Genomic DNA, 17,111 nt, shown 5'->3' with positions numbered 1-17,111 from the left:
TATAAACAAAAGAAACTGTACTGTTCTAGTAATTATGTCATCTAGTAAGGGTGTCTATATAGTTTTGCTAGAACCCATGAATCCCAATTTTAGTAATTATGTCATCTAGTAAGGGTGTTTATGTAGTTTTGCTAGAACCTATGAATCTCCATTTAATAATAATAATAATATTAATTAAATAATCTGAAAGATAATTTTTTTTTTTGTTGAGATTATTGAGTTTATTGTTATCGCAAAAGCAAGACTGTCTTTTATTTTTATTATTATTTAATTTTCTCTCTTTTTGTTGTTTTAATTTCAGAAGCAAAAAAGCAAGGAAAGTGGAGAGAATCTAGAAATACCCATTTCTCTCACTTCAAACCCACACATAAATATATATATAATATATAAATGATAAAGAAGAAAACAAGGAGAGATCGAAGAGAGAAGTGAAGAAGAAAAAGTGGAGAATAAAAGGAGACCGGATGTTGACAAATTTCATGTCACTGTTCTTAGAAGGTCGTTTGTTTGTGTGGAGATTTCTTATCTGGGATCTCTCTCTCACACAAAAACAGATATAGAGAGAGACTGGCCCAGTAGATCGATATCTCTCTATCATTTCTTCTACATGAGGTGAAGATCTGAGTTTCTTCAATGGCGATGTAGAAATCAAATACCCATTTCGTTTATTTCTCTCTTTGAGATCCTCTGCTTCGTTTTATGCCTTTTAGGCTGATTTTTGTTATTTTTCTTCTTCGTTGGTGCTTCAAGTGTGGGTCCAAGACTCTGAATTTTCATGGAGAGAATTGGGTTTATGGGTTATTTTTGGTTTGTCTTTATGTTTTGTTGAATCCATGATGAATTTTTGAAGAGCTGTGATAGAGAAGATGTGGGTCTGAGGTATGTTTGCCTTTTTTTTTTTTCCTCAATTACTTCTATCGGTAGATTCTTCGGCTTTGGCTTGTGGGATTTGATGTTTTTTGTATTTTATGACTTGTTTGATTTTATTTTATTTTTTAATTGTATTTTGGGTATGTGTTGGATTTGTGTGTTTAATGAATTGGGTTAATGGGTATGATCTTCCTTTTTTTTTTTTTTTTTTTTCTCTTCTTTGTTTCAAATCTCATCTTTTGGTTTTAATTGATGGGATAGTGATTTGGGTAATTGGGTTTTGTAGGTTATTTTGTTGGGTTTGCATTTCATTTATTCTTCTTTATGGATGGGAATTGAGTCTATTTTTATTTCTTTTTCAACCTTGGATCTTTCCTTCTTGATGACTAGCAGAAAAAAAAAAGGAACTTTTTTTTTCATTCTTATTGATTGATGTCTACTATGTTGTGGTTGTATAGGCCTTTTCCACTGATTTGGGTCTCTCTAATAAGATTTAAAAAGACTGAAAACCTTCTAGAATTCTGTTTTTATTAGATTTTGAGAATAGGAGATTATATTTGTTGTTTGCCTCAATGTCCTATTAGAACATATTACTGGGTTTTCTTTTTCTCTAATTTATCGTGATGTATTAAGTTTCCAACTTTTATTATTGGATGTCTGGGTTTGATTTTATTACTTAAGGCCCTCTCACCCTGTGTCAGATATGATCTTGGACCTCAAATGAATGTTGGATGATGAGATATTAATAAAGGAGGTGAATTTTTGTGTAAAGGGTCCAGTTGCTCTTATGTTCAGTAGCTGCTATGCGTTTGTGAAATGTATTATAGTCTTCAATTAGTTCAATGCATTCTAGCCTTCAAAGTTCAAACTAGAAAGCATATTAACTGTTTGTTTCACATTAGCATTATATTTAATTATCTAAGATTTTGAAGACATAAATGAGTATTTTGAATTCATCTTATTCATTTTATCGGCTTGCATTTTCTGTTTGGGCAATTTGTGTTGCATTTGGTTCTATTATCCCCATATGTTGTTGTCTAGTTAGAAAAAGGTGGCCTGCACTAGATGATGATGGTAAGCTTTTAGGCCTCAGTCCAGAAATTAGAGATCTTTAGGGTGTTTGTACCCAAGAAAATGAAGTGCAATCCTTCACACTCCGGCTTTCAAGACCAGTTTCCATTGAAAGGCTCTGTTAAGAAATATGACTTTGGATCAACTTAAAGGATGTGTTAGTGAGCAACATTTAAATGACTGATGATGTATGATGCTAGAATTACATTTTAAGTACTACAATAGGAAATATTATTGAATAAAGTAAATTGATTTTAATTTGAACCATTGGGAAAAGATACGATTCATGCTATATTATTTGAAAGTAACCTGAGCCCACAATAGTACAATTTCTTGAACCAAATGAAGTAAAAAGGCAATGTACACAATATTGTGACAATCTCACTCCATTAGTGTGTTGTTGGATGTTATAATTTGAAGTTGGAAGATGCATACAATAGAAAATACACTTAATCTTGTGCTCTTGATTTTATGAATTCATTTCAGCATGCAAAAAGGCACGAATCACAATTACATCAGCTATGACTGAAAGTGTTACTGAAGAAATTTTTTTGGGGTTTTCTTTCCTTGGTCAGCTGTGACTACTATTGGGTTCTAGCTTAGGGACATCACCTTCCAATTGGACCAATTACTATTATGAGGGCATCTACTTGTGAGTATGAGGAGATCATCCATTCATCACTGTTAATTAATAATCAGAAATTACTTCAAATAATGACATAAGAGATTACTTAGCAAAAATAGGGGTGCATCGTTAAGAATTGGTGTGTACACTGTGTATACTTTTGGTATGGTGATTGTATCTCAGAATGTTTAGTTGAAGTTCTTTGGTCCGCACTAGATTCTTAAAATAATTTTTGATTGTTTTTTTTTATTGGTATAGAATGTGAATTTTAGGTACATTTGGTCATATATTTGGCATCAATGACGTTGTTTTCATTATATTCAAATGATAGACTAGGTGCCTCATATGAATTTCAGTTTATGTTTGTATAGAATTTAAAATCCTTTGGTTGGTTTGCGATTGTTAAGCACAAAGAGCCATCTAGGTCTCCCTACTAGAATACTCCATGAGTTCTTTCCCTTCAGAAGCAAACAAATGGATATTGGTTGGTTGCAAACACAAATGCAAGAACCTTGTTTTTTGCAATTTCATTTGGAAGAAGAATCATCAATGGTGAAAGCCTTGATCATTACTAAATGAACTGCTGGATTTTGATGGGAATAACAGCTTTGGTCAACTTATCAGTCAATGGAAGAGCCTTATTTTTTGCAAGTACTGTTGAAGAAGAATTATCAGTCAATGGAAGAGCCTTATTTTTTGCAAGTACTGTTGAAGAAGAATTATCAGTCAATGGAAGAGCTTTGATCATTGCTAGATGAACTGTTGGGGATTGGTGCAAATCAGCAGTTTTGGTCAATTTATTGTTGGATGCCGAATGATCTTTTGGCAAGAACAAAGATCTAATATGCACTTTTCAGGATGCTGGTTTTCCTAGTTTGGAAATATTTACTGTGTATACTGTTAATTACCACTTGTACTCAAGTAGTATCAGACTACTGTTATGTATTTTGGAGAATTGTGGTTGAGGATTTCTATTCCTTAGACGGGAAATGAAAGAAATAAAGTTTGGACTTCAGAGTCATCAATAGGTCGACATAGATACTCTTTAAAAGCATCCAGAAATAATAAAATATCTTACCCGCCTCCAAAGGTGAATAATTCTTTTCATTTAAGTGGGGAGATGTAATTCCATTTTTAGGTTTATGAGAGAAGATCAACTTTTTTTTTTCTCCCAACTTGATTCTCTGTAATTTTTCACTTTTCTTTGCTAGTCTCTATCTTTCTTTTGTATGATAACTTTACACATCCAAGAAAGCTTCTTCTAAATCCTTTTGCACAAGAACATGGGGGAGGGGGTACTTTCTCTCAAACAAAAAATCCTTGGGGCGTTGTTTTTCTAATTTGATATTGAACTCTTTTTAAGTCTTCGACTTTAACAACTTATATATATATATATATATATATATATATATTTTTTTTTTTTTTCCTTGAAAAGCTACTTCTGGCTTCTATTACATGTTTTATTTTTATTTCCCTTGATAAACATGAAAAGAAAATTCTAGTACTTCTAATCACTGAATACTAATATTTTTACCTTTTAATGTTTCCATTGTGCCCCTTTATTGATCCATGGGCAGAAATGGCAGCAAAGGTACAGTGTAAAAGCTACTTTCCAGGATATTACTCCATGAGGGATCTTAATGAAGAAGCTAACAGTCGTAGCTGGCCCCTTTATTACGAAGATAAATCCTTTAAGAGCAGACAATACTACAATGGTTTCTTCCCAAGGCCTACTACAAATGGATATTCGGAGGATGATAAGGAAATGTTGAAGCAGACAATGCTTGAACATGAAGCCATATTCAAGAATCAGGTAAGCATAGTGGCGACTTTCTATGTTCCACAAATAGATTTAATTTCTGACGCTTCTATGACTTCATCCTTTCGAAAGCTTACAATATTATCCAATTTTTATGGTTTGGGCTATGATAGAGTACCTCTTCTTTAGTGGATTGAGGTGATCTGAGCTTGAGTCTTGACTGGATCAAGTTCAATTGGCTTGGTTTTTCTCGAGTACTTAATTCAGTTTTCACAACCTCTCAATGTGTTATTTTCATCCAGGTCTCCGAACTCCACCGTCTTTATAGAGTACAAAGGGAATTGATGGATGAATTTAGAAGGAAACAATTGCACAAATATCCAATACGAGTGGAGGAATCACAATCAAATCAACTTCCATCTCAAATGATGTCTGAAGTTTCCCAAAAGATGTGGCACATCCCGAGCTCTCCGTTAGCGAACTCTGCTTATTGTAGACCATCTGTTCCAAGTTCTGAGAACATGCAATCTCCATTGAAGTTTATAAAAGATGGCAACATACCATCTGGTACTATTCCAACCCAAAATGGAGTCAGCTTTAAGGATTGTGAACTATTGGAGTCCAAATCTAAGAAACTTCCAAGAAGAACATTTGACCTTCAACTTCCAGCTGATGAGTACATTGACAGTGAAGAAGAGGAATGGATTAAACAAGAAAAAGTTTCTCAGGAGTCCATGTCGGCAAGTTCTCCTCTTAAGAAAAATTGTGTGGATGCGTCAGAGAGTGCTGTAAAGTTGTCACTTGGTAATGGTGGGAACCCAGTTTTTCGAGGAGATACTTCACAGTCAGATGCTTGTTCGCAGAACAAATACTTCTTGGCCGACATGAATGATTCAATCCAGGTTGAGAAGGCAACATCTTCAGCTTTTGATAATAATTTTATGGGTCCTAATGCATGCCACTGGGAATTTCAAGGGAAAGATCTGCGTGGGACACCGAATCAAGGTTTTGTAGGTATGCCCAAGGAATTTTTCCAAAACACCGAGACGAGCACGGATAAAGGGACTCACATTAACATTATGCATTCAGAGAATGAGACAAGCAAACGAGAATGGCTATTCCATAATCTTGAAGCTGGTAAGGATTCCTTATCAAGGTTTTGGTATTTTATTTAGTTTTGGAAAAATGATACGGTTTTGGATGTCCATGAAAAAATTGGACAGCCAACCACAGCTCTCCATGTGGCAGTAGTAAATGAGACCAACCTATTTCTCTGCTTGACCTTTTGTTTTAAATTCTTTTTAGAGTAAAAACCCTACTTTTTTTGGTTGACGGTGCTTTCACCATATCAGTGCTCATTCATTTGGCTTCTTTATTTATTTTTAGTGTTGGGTTTAACTTGCTGTATGTTCAACCTAACTAGTATGTTTTCATCTGAACCATTTATTAGTTAAAATTGACTAACTGGTTTTCTTTTCAAATATTCAAAATCTAAAATTGACATATAAAGAATATAAGAAAATGGCAGGTAGAAGAATGTAGAATTCGAATTCTAAACAAAAAAACTTGAAAAGGATCTTCTATTTCCCAGAGAATGTGGGGAAGGATTATAATGGAATGATTTTTCCCCCTACTTAAAGATTTTTAATAAATTTGCTTGTACTTAGTAGGGAGAGAGTTTATTTTGGTATGCATAATCGTGTGTACTGCATTGTCAGTTTGAATTTTATTTATTTTTGGTTAAATTCTTTATTATGATGCAAAATGCTGAAAATAACTTGCTGATTATTGTGAATTTTAATTTTCCGCTCCATTGGAATTATTCATTTTAAAACTCTTGATTGCATGTGATTATTACTATCTAAATTTTCAGGACAAAGCAAAAGCAAGTTGAATATTTTCTCTCAAGGATTCTGCTTGGAGAAATCTCCTACATCATCCAAACCAATACAAGTTGAGCTTAACAAACCTCATGAACTTCCAGCTTTTCACTTGACTGATCAGAGTAAGAGAGAACTTGGGAGTGAGAGTTCAATACGTGGCATAGGAATCTCCAAAGGAAATCAAAGTTCCCACAATTATAATTTCCAAGGACCAGTTGAGGCTCCTTTTATACCAAGTTCATATCCAATCATTCCTAACTCTGCTGTTGCCAATTTTGGGTCTCCATGGGTTTTATCGTCAAGAAACCTAATGAATAGCATGAGCCAGAACCCAATAGCAGCTCAATTAAGCGAGAGTTCTAAAATTTCAAACCAAATTCATCTTAGTAGCAACTTGAGATCAAACTTAAGTTCTGGAAAAGAAATATCCTACCGAAATGGCTTTTGTCATGGGCCCCACTCAGAGTCCAAAGAATTACTTGTTCACTTCCGTCCGGTTGGATATAATTATCTGAATTGCAATGGTACCAGTACTTCAGCTACAGAGCACTTAGAAGAACATAGTCCCGCAAAATATTTTAAGGGTTCAGACTGCTTGGATGTCAAGTCTGCGAAGGATATAAACTTGAATCTAGCCCTTCCAAATGGGGTTCCGGAAGGGATGGTTGTCCAACGAGATCTTGTGATTATAGATGGAGAAGGGAAGAAGGAAGACCCATTGGGAGGGTTGCCTTGGCAAAGAACGAAACTAGCTTGCGATGATGGACCCTCCAAAAGAAACAGAAGTTCAAACCAACTAGGGATTGAGGTGGGTTACGGTCCGAGTAACAAAAAGATACTTGGGTTTTCCATATTTGAGAAACCTCATGTTTCCAAGAACCAGTCTTCTGTTAACTCCCCCACCAAGTCGCCATCTGAGGTAGAAGCCATCCGTAATAATGGGAAAGTGGATGTACTTAATACTGACTTGTCTCATGATACTATACCCAACATTAGTAAGGACCTTTCTGGTTTCAGAAATCACATTAATTTGAACTCATGTGCGAGTGAAGACGAGGCTCCATCGACATCTACAGCTCCAATGGCCATAGTGAAGATTGTAACCGAGATAGATTTGGAGGCCCCTATAATTCCCGAGACTGCAGAAAGTACTTCTGAGAAACTTGTCATCACAAGTTTCCAATCATCACAAGTTGAAGAGCGAGATCCATCTGAGGAACTTGTCAGAGTTGCGGCAGAGGCGATGGTCATCATTTCATCATCCAACACTCATAATCATTTGGGAGATGCCACTTGTGAGCCATCGGAAGCATCTCTAAGAGACTCCCTCCATTGGTTTTCAGAGGTAGTTTCATCATATACGGGTGATCTCGACGGCAAGGAGGGAGTTGAAGTCTTGAAGGGAATGGGCAGTGGTGATTGCAAGAAGTCTTCCTCTGATGAGATTGATTACTTTGAGTCAATGACGTTGAAGCTGACAGAGACCAAAGTGGGGGAGTACGGGTGTAAGCCTTGGACACTGGATAATCAAAAGGAGGAAGAAACATGTGCCTCTTCATTACCAACCAGGCGTCGAAGAGGGCAGGCAAGGAGGGGTAGGCAACGAAGGGATTTTCAAAGGGATATCCTCCCGGGTCTTGCTTCTTTGTCGAGGCATGAAGTAACGGAAGATCTCCAAATGATCGGTGGGCTGATGAGAGCTACGGGTCAGCCTTGGCAAACCGGGTTGGCCAGGAGGAATGCAGCTAGAAATGGCTGTGCAAGGGGGAGGAGGCGGTCACAAGGTCCTGGGCACACCATGGAAGCAAAAATAGAGTGCTCACCACCAAGGCAACAACCTGATAATAGTGAACTGGGATTGGGGGAGAGAAGTCTTAAAGGCTGGGGGAAGACAACTAGACGGCCCCGGCGTCAGAGATTTGCCATCGGTAATCATCCTCCTCATCCTCATCTACCTGTAACCCAAGTATAGAGAGGCCTTGGGGTTGTGATTTAGCATTTTATAGAGGAAAATGGGAAGTAAGAAGTGTTGGCTCTATGGCTCGATGATGAAGTAATTGTGAGCCGTGGGGATTGCCCTGTACATGTCTTCTTAGCCCAAAATTTTTGGGTTCACTTTGACTGTGTCTTATAACAGCTTATACAATTCATAAATAATGTTGCATTATTTCTTCTGAGATATTCAACATTTGTTCGACTGTGGTTATGATGGGTTGAGCTCCAAATTGAAGGAAAGACTCCTATTTGATTTTCGAGAAAAGACCTTTATATAGTTTTAGAACTCAAGATTGTTTGGTAGCAAAATTTGACAGAAGTGCTTCTGAAATATGATCTCAATTTGAGTCATCTGTCGTGATTTGTGGACCGTTCATCTCGTAGATCATCTGCAGGATATCTTATTAAAAAAGAGTACGAATTTGTTGTTATGAAATTTCTGTGTTAAGCTGATGAACCAATGGCATGATGCCACACGTATTGGAAAAAATAAACATGATTGGTTGAGAGAATTTCTGAGTGGTTTAATACACATGGCGTCATGTCATTGGTTCATCATCCTAGGAAAGTCTTTCTTTTTCTTTGAGATTCCTTCCCCCTCTCATGTTTTAAAATTTGGCAGCCTGTCTCATTTCCTCCCACCTACTCATCTAACTTAAAAAATTATATAAGCCGATTTGTTGTTTTTGATTAATATACATTTATTTTAAGATAATATATATATATATATATATATATATATTTCATAATGTAGGCACCCCAAAATTGCACATCACCATAATTCAAGAGCCAAATAAATCTTAAAAGAAAAGGGAGAATAAATAGAAGAATAAAAAAAAAAGATAGTTTGGATAGAGAACATGACAATTGACCTCGAAATTCCACCAAACTTGATACACACCGACATAGAGAACCCCCTAGTCAACAAAAATAGGTCCCGTGCTAGAAAAAACTTTCAAATTATCAGAGATCAAGAAGAAAAGAGAGAAAACGATAGTTTTGGAGAAAAATGATAATTTGGAGAGAATGCTATGAAAACTAAATTGAAAATGCATGCCCCTATTGTTTAAGATATTTTTCAAATAATGGTTAAGTTTTTAATTTAGGAAAGAAAAAACACTTTCGTTATTAAGTTATTCATTTTTTGCTAATATGAAATTTTCATTGAAATCTAGAGGGCTGTAGTATTTGATTCTCAAATATGGTGATTCATATAGGCAATAGAACTTATTTACCATTACTTTTAGTAATGATATTTTATTTTTGGTTGTAGAAATAAAACTTATTTGTTCAATTAAGATTATAATTTTACTAAACAGGTTACATGAGTCAGGTGAAATTACCTATTTAATGAATGTATAAGGTTTGGGTTTACGTTGTTAATTATGTTATTAAATGTGTTGGGTTTGGTAAATTTTCATACAACCCTTACCTCAACATGCTACAAACCCGATTCGGCCCAAACCGACCCATTGCCAAAAAACTTTGAAGCATGTGGGCCGCATCAAAATTTTGAAGCAACCCTCTCTATTGGATTACAAGTGAAATTTCCAATGAGGTATTACAAATTTTGGCAGAAATGTAGGGGCATGAAATAAATTCAAAACACCGTGTATCTGTAACGATGAGGGTTTCTTCACAATTTTGAAGCAGCCTACCCCGCATCAAAGTTGGACTCGATTCTCTCTCCCTCACTCTCGTCTTGCGAGAGAGACTGGTAACAATCAACCAAAACATTTTGAGGAAACAAATGAAACAATCATCCAAAACATTTTGAAATATTATGAAACCCAAAACATTTTGAGATATTATAGAACATTCCATGTTTTGGTATCAATGTTTAGTTCTAATATCTGCCGAAATAAAAAATGCTCAGCTGAAACATTAGCATTGGTCTCTAGAGCCTTCAATCTGCTTTTCTCTTCACTGAATGTGCCTTCCTGACATAAGACCCACGAAAATCTTCTAGCCTACAAAACTTAAACCATTGATACAATGGATAGATGCAGAACATCCCCTCAACCTACTTTATTCCTTTTCCACCACAACTGGTGGTTTTATTTGGCTTCAGGTTTCAAACCGATGCCATGGCTGCTTGTTTCTGTGCAAATGCCACACCCTTCTCAATGCTGGCTTTCAGCTCTGGCTTCAGGGACTCCAGAGCTTTTGTCTCGTAATTGGTCAACCCTTGGAGGTCAGTAGATATCACAGCTTCAACCCCTTTCTTTCCAAGCTTAATCCTCGCTGCAAAGAAAGGCAGCTCAGTCAGCTCTGACTGCACGTATGAGCACTCGTAAACATCTGCATCCCCATCCAATGCACGAAGAGATGACTCAACAAATCTTGCTGCCGCATATGCCATAGACAATGTTGCAGACCCTGCGCCTGCCTTTGCCTCTACGACTTCTGTCCCGGCATTTTGGATCCTCACAGTCAATTCTTCTACTTCTTCATCTGTAAAAGTTACAGATGGTCTCGTCTTTGACAGTAGTGGTAAAATAGTAATTCCAGCATGTCCCCCCACAACTGGGACATCCACATTGATGAGCTTCAGGTTCTTCTTCTGTGCAACGAAAGTGTTTGCCCTAACAACATCCAGAGTTGTAACACCAAAGAGCTTCTTAGGATCATACACGCCCTTCTGCTTTAGTATTTCCGCTGCAATTGGTACTGTAGAATTCACTGGGTTGCTGATGATGTGGACAAAGGCATCGGGACAGTTGTCAGCTACAGCTTCTACAAGGGTCTTCACTATGTTGGCATTGATGTTGAAGAGGTCATCACGGGTCATTCCAGGCTTTCTCGGAACTCCTGCTGGTATGACAACCACATCTACACCTTTCAAACAATTAGCCAACTCAGATTGACCTGTGAAATCCAGAACCTGTGAGGGTGTATTGCAATGGCTGAGATCCGCTGCGACTCCTTTCACATTTGCTATATCGTAGAGATGCAGGGCAGATACCAGTGGGGACATCTTGATCAAAAGTGCGAGGGGTTGACCAATCCCTCCAGCAGCTCCAAGAACGGCCACTTTGAATGAAGCCTGAGGCTGGAGACGATTCTCAAATCTCTGGTTTTGCTTTTCAGATTTTGTCGCGAATGAGGCTCGAAGAGCAGCATTGCTCTCCTTGCCTAAGAACGATGCTTCTGATTCGCATCTTAAAGCTGTTGCAGCCTTCAGACCACTGAAACTCCTAAGATAGTTCGGTGAGTTGAATCCCATACCCAAGGGTTTTGATTTAGATCTTTGGGTACCATATGAAGAAATTGATGCAATAGACAAAGTTGCTGCCACTGTCACCGCCATCATACAATCTGACAATGAAAATTAGCAGAATATCAAGGCCTGGTTGGACGACAAAATAAAAAATAGTCTAACTATAATGTGTTCAGCTGGTCTGCTTCTTGCCACTAGGTCAACCTGATATATGAAACTATTCAAGTCTAAGTAATGAAATCAACCTGGAAAGAGTGACACTTCTAAAGAATCACAACCATAAAAAGCATAGATGAGACATAAATACCTAATCCAAGTCGACTCCAATGCAAAAAAAAAAACTATCCCCATGGCTATTCTATCTTTACTGAGAGTAACTACTGCTTCAGGTTTATTGAGAATCTAGTTGTATTTATGCCTATTTTAACATTTAATTGGCTCCACAATATGGAAATCAGGATTGTCCATCTGATAAAAAAATGCCAGAATCAATCCTGATTGTTCTATGCTTTTTGGGTTTTAGTTCTAGTTGATAGGATTTTATTTGTCATAACCCTTAACCAAATCCCACCAGCGCTGATTCATGTCATTCCAAATGCCTCAAGGAAATGTCAACCACAGCTCCATATAAACAATTTTTCATATTTTTCGAGATAGAAGCCTTTGAATTCATGGATATAGATCCAGATCTCTCAACATAGAAGAGATATATAAAGAAATCTGCTAAGCAACTTTCAGTAATACATTTCAGAGAGTTGGATAGGAACAAAGTTTTTTATATTTTTGGGAATCAGCAACGTAAGAATTGAATCCATATCTACCTATATAAAAAATCTACGAAGAAACCTGCTAAGCAACCTTCAACCATCGATTACAGAGAAAGTAACTGTGGGCTAAAAATTGCATATGGAAATTCTCTTATATTTGGGGATCAGTAACTATCAGCATAGAAAGTCTACCATAAAGCTTGCAAACCCATCTGCAAAAAATTTGGTCACAAGAAAAGAATCAAAACTGCAGGTCACAATTTCATTCGTTAATACACGAAATAGTCTCTCACCATCGTTCTCGGTAACCTAGTAACTTACCGGAACTGAATTCAAATTCCAGAACATAAAGTTTTGTGGAAAACTAAGAACCAAGCTTGATTTCAGAATATGTACAAGCTATGGAAGACCTATAGAGTGAAGAGCCCACAATTTGGCGTTCTACTTTCATCTTCAGATAAGAAAATAGAAGATTCTAACAAAATCAAATGAAAGAATCTTCATTTTGAAGAACTCAAAGATTTCAACCATTCAAACCCAGACACCAGAAGATAGAAGTTTAGCCAAAAAAGAGAAACAAATATAAAGTATCTACCGACAATTCAACAACTTTGAGGAGCTCAGAATTCTGAATCAAATCTTTGGACATCAATATTCCATTAGAAAATGGAAAATTAGAAACAAAGATTCTAGCTTATTAGGATAATAGAAGCATAGTCACAAAATTCTTTGAATCTTTCAAAAAATTCATAAAGTTCTCCAATTTAGGGACTAGCTGATTAAATCGGCAAAACAACGAATTAATCGTTGGTTTATCAATTAATTATATAATATGGTAAAATTTCTACCCTCCCACCATCAATTTTAATTTTTCCAATATTCAAATCTCAAGAACAATAAAGGGTTTTTATAGAGGTTAAAGATGAATGATTTTGGTAAGAAACACAAAAATATCATTTGTATATGCCCTGAAAATTTTCCTATTTTTTCATGAAGCGTATCCAAAATTTTCCAAACCAACCTAATTGAACCTACCAAATAATTACCGAATCTGAGCTTTGTTGCTATGAACAGGAGTAAGATCAAATTAGCTCAAAAATGAAAATAAAAATAAATTACGAATACAAGAGACCACGCTCTTAGACAACAAGATTCAATCAAAATCATTGAATCGGCTCTAATAAGCCTTTACAACTTCCTAAGATTTTCCGTACCAACTATTTGACCACGAAAAATGAGAAAATTTAGCAGAAAATGAAGAAAAGTAGTTCAACATTCCAGAGCACATGATATTAATCAAATCTCAGAACATCGAAATTCATTGAGAAAAGAACTTCAATATGAAGAGTTCAATTACAGCTCTTGAAAAAGAATAAAAATCCATTAAAAAGGTTATTGAAAAAAAAAAAAGAGATCTCCGGCACTAGATTTGAACATAAAGAGAGAGAAAAATATAGATCTACACCTCAAAAAATAGAAAATCCACCAGAACAAAATGAAAAATACGGAAATGTAGAATCTATTTCAGAAAGATCTCACAGTTCAATATCAGATCTAAGAACATCAGAAGAAATTTTCATAAAAAGATTCAAACAATCGAGCTAATCTACACCTCAAAAATAAATAAACAACTAAGAATTTACCAGAAAAAAAAAAAAAGCTTCAATTCTCAGCTTAAGCAACGCGAAAACTCACAGATCGAACTAATAAAAATCGAATAAAGAGATCTATGAATCGAGGTTTGAATATCACCAACAAATGAAGAAAAGATTAGATTAAGAAAAAAAAAAAAAACAAGCATTAGATTTGCGAGTAAAATTACCTGAATTTAAGAGCACTTTTTAGTGTTTTTTTTTCCCTCTCACCGCCCTTTTGGTTTGATCCTTTATATGCAGAAGTACCGCCAAAGAATCTACATATTCTCTATCAAATGATTCTTTAGTCTCAGCGTATCTGGATTGTTGGTTCACTTTACTCACAACAAGATCAACGGCTCTGATTACATTTTCAAAGTTGGACTTCGCTTTTGTCGACATTATAGATCTGGCACGTTTCCATTTTGTCGACAAACAGAACAGAAGTGTGCGAGTTTTGTGAGAATCCCGATGAACATTAGAGATTAAAGTTTAAAGTCGGCGATTGTGAGTCAAGTGGGAACCTCTTTGACTCGGCCAAAGATCGACTCAGATTAGATTTGTTGATAAGTTTGTGATTTATTACCATAATAGAATTTGCCGGTCCCACCGAGATGGACATCCTCTTTGTGGTCAAAAGGGTAGAAAAGGGGAGAGGAGAAAAGGCAATTAGGACAGCAATTCTAACACTACTCGAAATGGGTTTGGGTCAGCTAAATTGTGTCGATTCATCCAATCTATTTATTAAATGGATTGGGTTTGGGTTTTAACACATTCTAATGTCACTAATGTTTCGTGTTGACCCTTGTTCAACTTGACTCATATAATCCATTTAATGATTATGATTTTTTTTTTGTCGATCAAACTTTCTTTATGTTTTGTGATAATTAATTTATGTTAATAATAACTTGGTAGACACGGGCTAGAACCATGTCTAGTCCACAATCACGTTTATCTTTTTGTTCGGCTCACAATCGTGTTTGCGTTCAAGTTGTAATCATGTTGTATTCACAGGTTATGCATGCCGATCTGAATATGACACAAACCACCATGTTTATTAACTGGGTTGGAAGGGTCATGTCATGTTGCTTATTTAATAGAAGGGTTGGGATTGAGTTTAAGGTAGTGACAAGATTGTTAAATGAGTTAGTTAAGGCTTAGGTAAATTTTCAAAATCCTTTTATCTCAACATGACACAAAACATGACTTAACCATTAGCCTTAGGATAAATCCCACATTAATTCAACAGTTAAAAGTTTCGGAATGGACTAATTTTTGATGATTACGAGATCCTCCTCACAAAAAATCAATCCATTGCGAAACTTCTATCCCCATCAAAAGTGATTAACAAAAAATGGACAGTTCATGATTCTTCAACGTATAAACAAGGGGTTAGAACTTTCGGAATGAGCTGATTTTTAGTGAGGATGATCTCCTTATCATAGAGATCATCTTCACTGAAAACCAGTCCATTCCGAAACTTCTAACCCCATCCAGGAGAAAACATGTTGGTCAAATAGTTAGCACCTGATTGGGACCCAAGAAATAACTCTTCTATCAAATCAAATCAATCAACAAATTTTAATAATATGCATTAATTATGATTTTAAATCTCATCCAAGACCAAGATGACTCATTTGAGTTGTCTCAGTATATTCCACCAATTAGACGAGTTGGCAAATCGTCTCAAAGACGTGGTTTGTTCTAATTTTAAGGCAATTTCTCATCCAAGACAACTCAAATAAATCAGATATCTCGTCCGAGACAACTCGGTCTTGTTCATGGACTAGACAAGATGTCAAAACGAGTTTTAAAACCATGACATTAATTGAACATGTTCAATTAAGTACACACACCCAATGTGAAAAGATCAAAATTTTCAAACATTTTCATCACAAACATTTCCACTCAATTAATCAATTACGCACCAGTTTGTAACCCTGTATTTGAACATATTCTTCCTTAAATCGACCCAATCTAACAAGGATAACCATCCGATTTATGGTGTAAGATCTACCATTCGATTCAATAGTAACAGTTGATCTAGGTCTGTTCTCTAGATGGAAGAATAATCGTCTACTGCTGAGTTTGCCTTTGAATTTCAAGCAAAGAAAGGACATCTTAAGGTAAAGATTACTATTTTATTATAAATTTAAGATAATTCAAACAGATCCATAGTCTCATCGATCCGAGAAATCAATGAACATAACATAATTAAATCTGCCCTACGCCCAAACACTACCCTACGCCTTACGCCTGGTGGAGTTGCAAAATTAAGAACACATTCTTCAGGCAGCCATGCACCCTATACCATAACGAGTGTTGGGAAAGACAAGAAACAGACCACTACAAATAATACCCACCATCAATGGAAAACTCTCCATCACTTCATCCATCTCCTTCACATGTCCAGGGAACAAACAATCTGTAACCCGGTGATCCGAGAATGCAATCGCTACGAACACCATTACAGACATGAGTGCATGAACGAAATCTGTGAACCCGAGTTTGAACCGCTCATCTTTAGGTATTTCCACCCCAAGACCCGACTTGAAGACCGCTAACCCATTTGGTGTCACGAACCCGTAGTAGAGCTTTCCATCTGGTCCCCGGAAACCGTCGGTGAAGTGGAAGAAGAAACAAGAGAGCATGCAGAGACCCATAAGGACTTGGATCATTGTAGTGCTCACAGGAGAGCACTGACCATTGCCCGAAACCGAAGGGAGGAGCATCTCGAAGGTGAGAAGCGTTCCTGTTGGAAGGAAATTTACGAGCATTGAGGTTTTGGATAGGGTCTTCTGAACTCCCTTTGCCACTGCACGTCTTTTTCGGCTGGTTTCCAGAGTAGATGGAGGAGATGAGGGGTACGGAGATGGCATGTCTGGAGGGGCAGCATTGTAAATTTTGATTCCAATTCCATCACTTGGTTCCATTTTTTTTTTCCTGATATTCAAGGAAGACCAGGAAAAGGGACGAATTGGAGAGGGACTGAAAGAGGAGAGTTGGTTGGGTTGGGTGTAAGTTTTATACATTTGAATTTGAATTTTTTGAATGTTAACGCTTAGTAACTAACCGCAAACCGTTTACAGGCAAAAAGAATTTCTCACTGAAAGTGAGAAGGGATTTCTCTGCACAGACAGTGAAGGGATGAAGTTTCCACAGTCGGTTTTCGTGCATGTGGCGATCACTGATGGTAGCCCCCACCAAGAAGCAAAAATGCCATGTGGCAATCCTTCACACTTACTTCCCTTGGTGGGCGTATTATACTGAAAATCCGCCTTATTGAT

The 17,111-nt window shown here is 36.6% G+C and overlaps 2 protein-coding genes and 1 pseudogene across 4 annotated transcripts; 1 reads left to right on the top strand and 2 right to left on the bottom strand.

The window, feature by feature from the left end:
* Nucleotides 1–320: 320 nt before the first annotated feature.
* Nucleotides 321–8,403, top strand: LOC147399102 (uncharacterized). 2 transcript variants are annotated; one of them, XM_086448529.1, is made up of 5 exons: nt 321–879; nt 2,517–2,593; nt 4,144–4,379; nt 4,628–5,462; nt 6,199–8,403. In XM_086448529.1, exons 3-5 carry the CDS (start codon nt 4,146–4,148, stop codon nt 8,178–8,180), a joined length of 3,051 nt encoding a protein of 1,016 aa, XP_086304655.1. In that variant the 5' UTR covers nt 321–879; nt 2,517–2,593; nt 4,144–4,145; the 3' UTR covers nt 8,181–8,403. The 2 variants fall into 2 exon arrangements, with proteins under 2 accessions (XP_086304655.1, XP_086304653.1); XM_086448527.1 differs by lacking the exon at nt 2,517–2,593 and having other exon boundaries at nt 323–879.
* Nucleotides 8,404–9,954: 1,551 nt separating this feature from the next.
* On the bottom strand, nt 9,955–14,171 carry LOC147399101 (malate dehydrogenase, chloroplastic-like). 2 transcript variants are annotated; one of them, XM_086448526.1, is made up of 3 exons: nt 14,013–14,083; nt 12,245–12,402; nt 9,955–11,521 (listed from the first exon to the last, which is right to left on the bottom strand). In XM_086448526.1, the coding sequence occupies exon 3, from the start codon at nt 11,514–11,516 to the stop codon at nt 10,278–10,280; it is 1,239 nt and encodes a 412-aa protein (XP_086304652.1). In that variant the 5' UTR covers nt 11,517–11,521; nt 12,245–12,402; nt 14,013–14,083; the 3' UTR covers nt 9,955–10,277. The 2 variants fall into 2 exon arrangements, with proteins under 2 accessions (XP_086304652.1, XP_086304651.1); XM_086448525.1 differs by lacking the exon at nt 12,245–12,402 and having other exon boundaries at nt 14,013–14,171.
* Nucleotides 14,172–15,945: 1,774 nt separating this feature from the next.
* Nucleotides 15,946–16,856, bottom strand: LOC147399100 (protein DMP9 pseudogene; annotated as a pseudogene).
* Between the last annotated feature and the right edge of the window lie 255 nt (nt 16,857–17,111).

This window comes from Akebia trifoliata, chromosome 7 (genome assembly GCF_017979445.1).
Source record: "Akebia trifoliata isolate Shusen 1 chromosome 7, ASM1797944v1, whole genome shotgun sequence".
NCBI lineage: Eukaryota > Viridiplantae > Streptophyta > Magnoliopsida > Ranunculales > Lardizabalaceae > Akebia > Akebia trifoliata.
The sequence above is the reverse complement of the archived record's forward strand: the minus strand, read 5'-3'. Positions and strand labels throughout refer to the sequence as shown.

Coding starts and splice junctions, on each gene's coding strand:
- LOC147399102 (XM_086448529.1), top strand. CDS start 4,146: ATGGCAGCAAAGGTACAGTGTAAAAGCTACTTTCCAGGATATTACTCC. Junction 4,380..4,627: donor AAGCCATATTCAAGAATCAG/GTAAGCATAGTG, acceptor ATTTTCATCCAG/GTCTCCGAACTCCACCGTCT. Junction 5,463..6,198: donor ATTCCATAATCTTGAAGCTG/GTAAGGATTCCT, acceptor CTAAATTTTCAG/GACAAAGCAAAAGCAAGTTG.
- LOC147399101 (XM_086448525.1), bottom strand. CDS start 11,516: ATGATGGCGGTGACAGTGGCAGCAACTTTGTCTATTGCATCAATTTCT.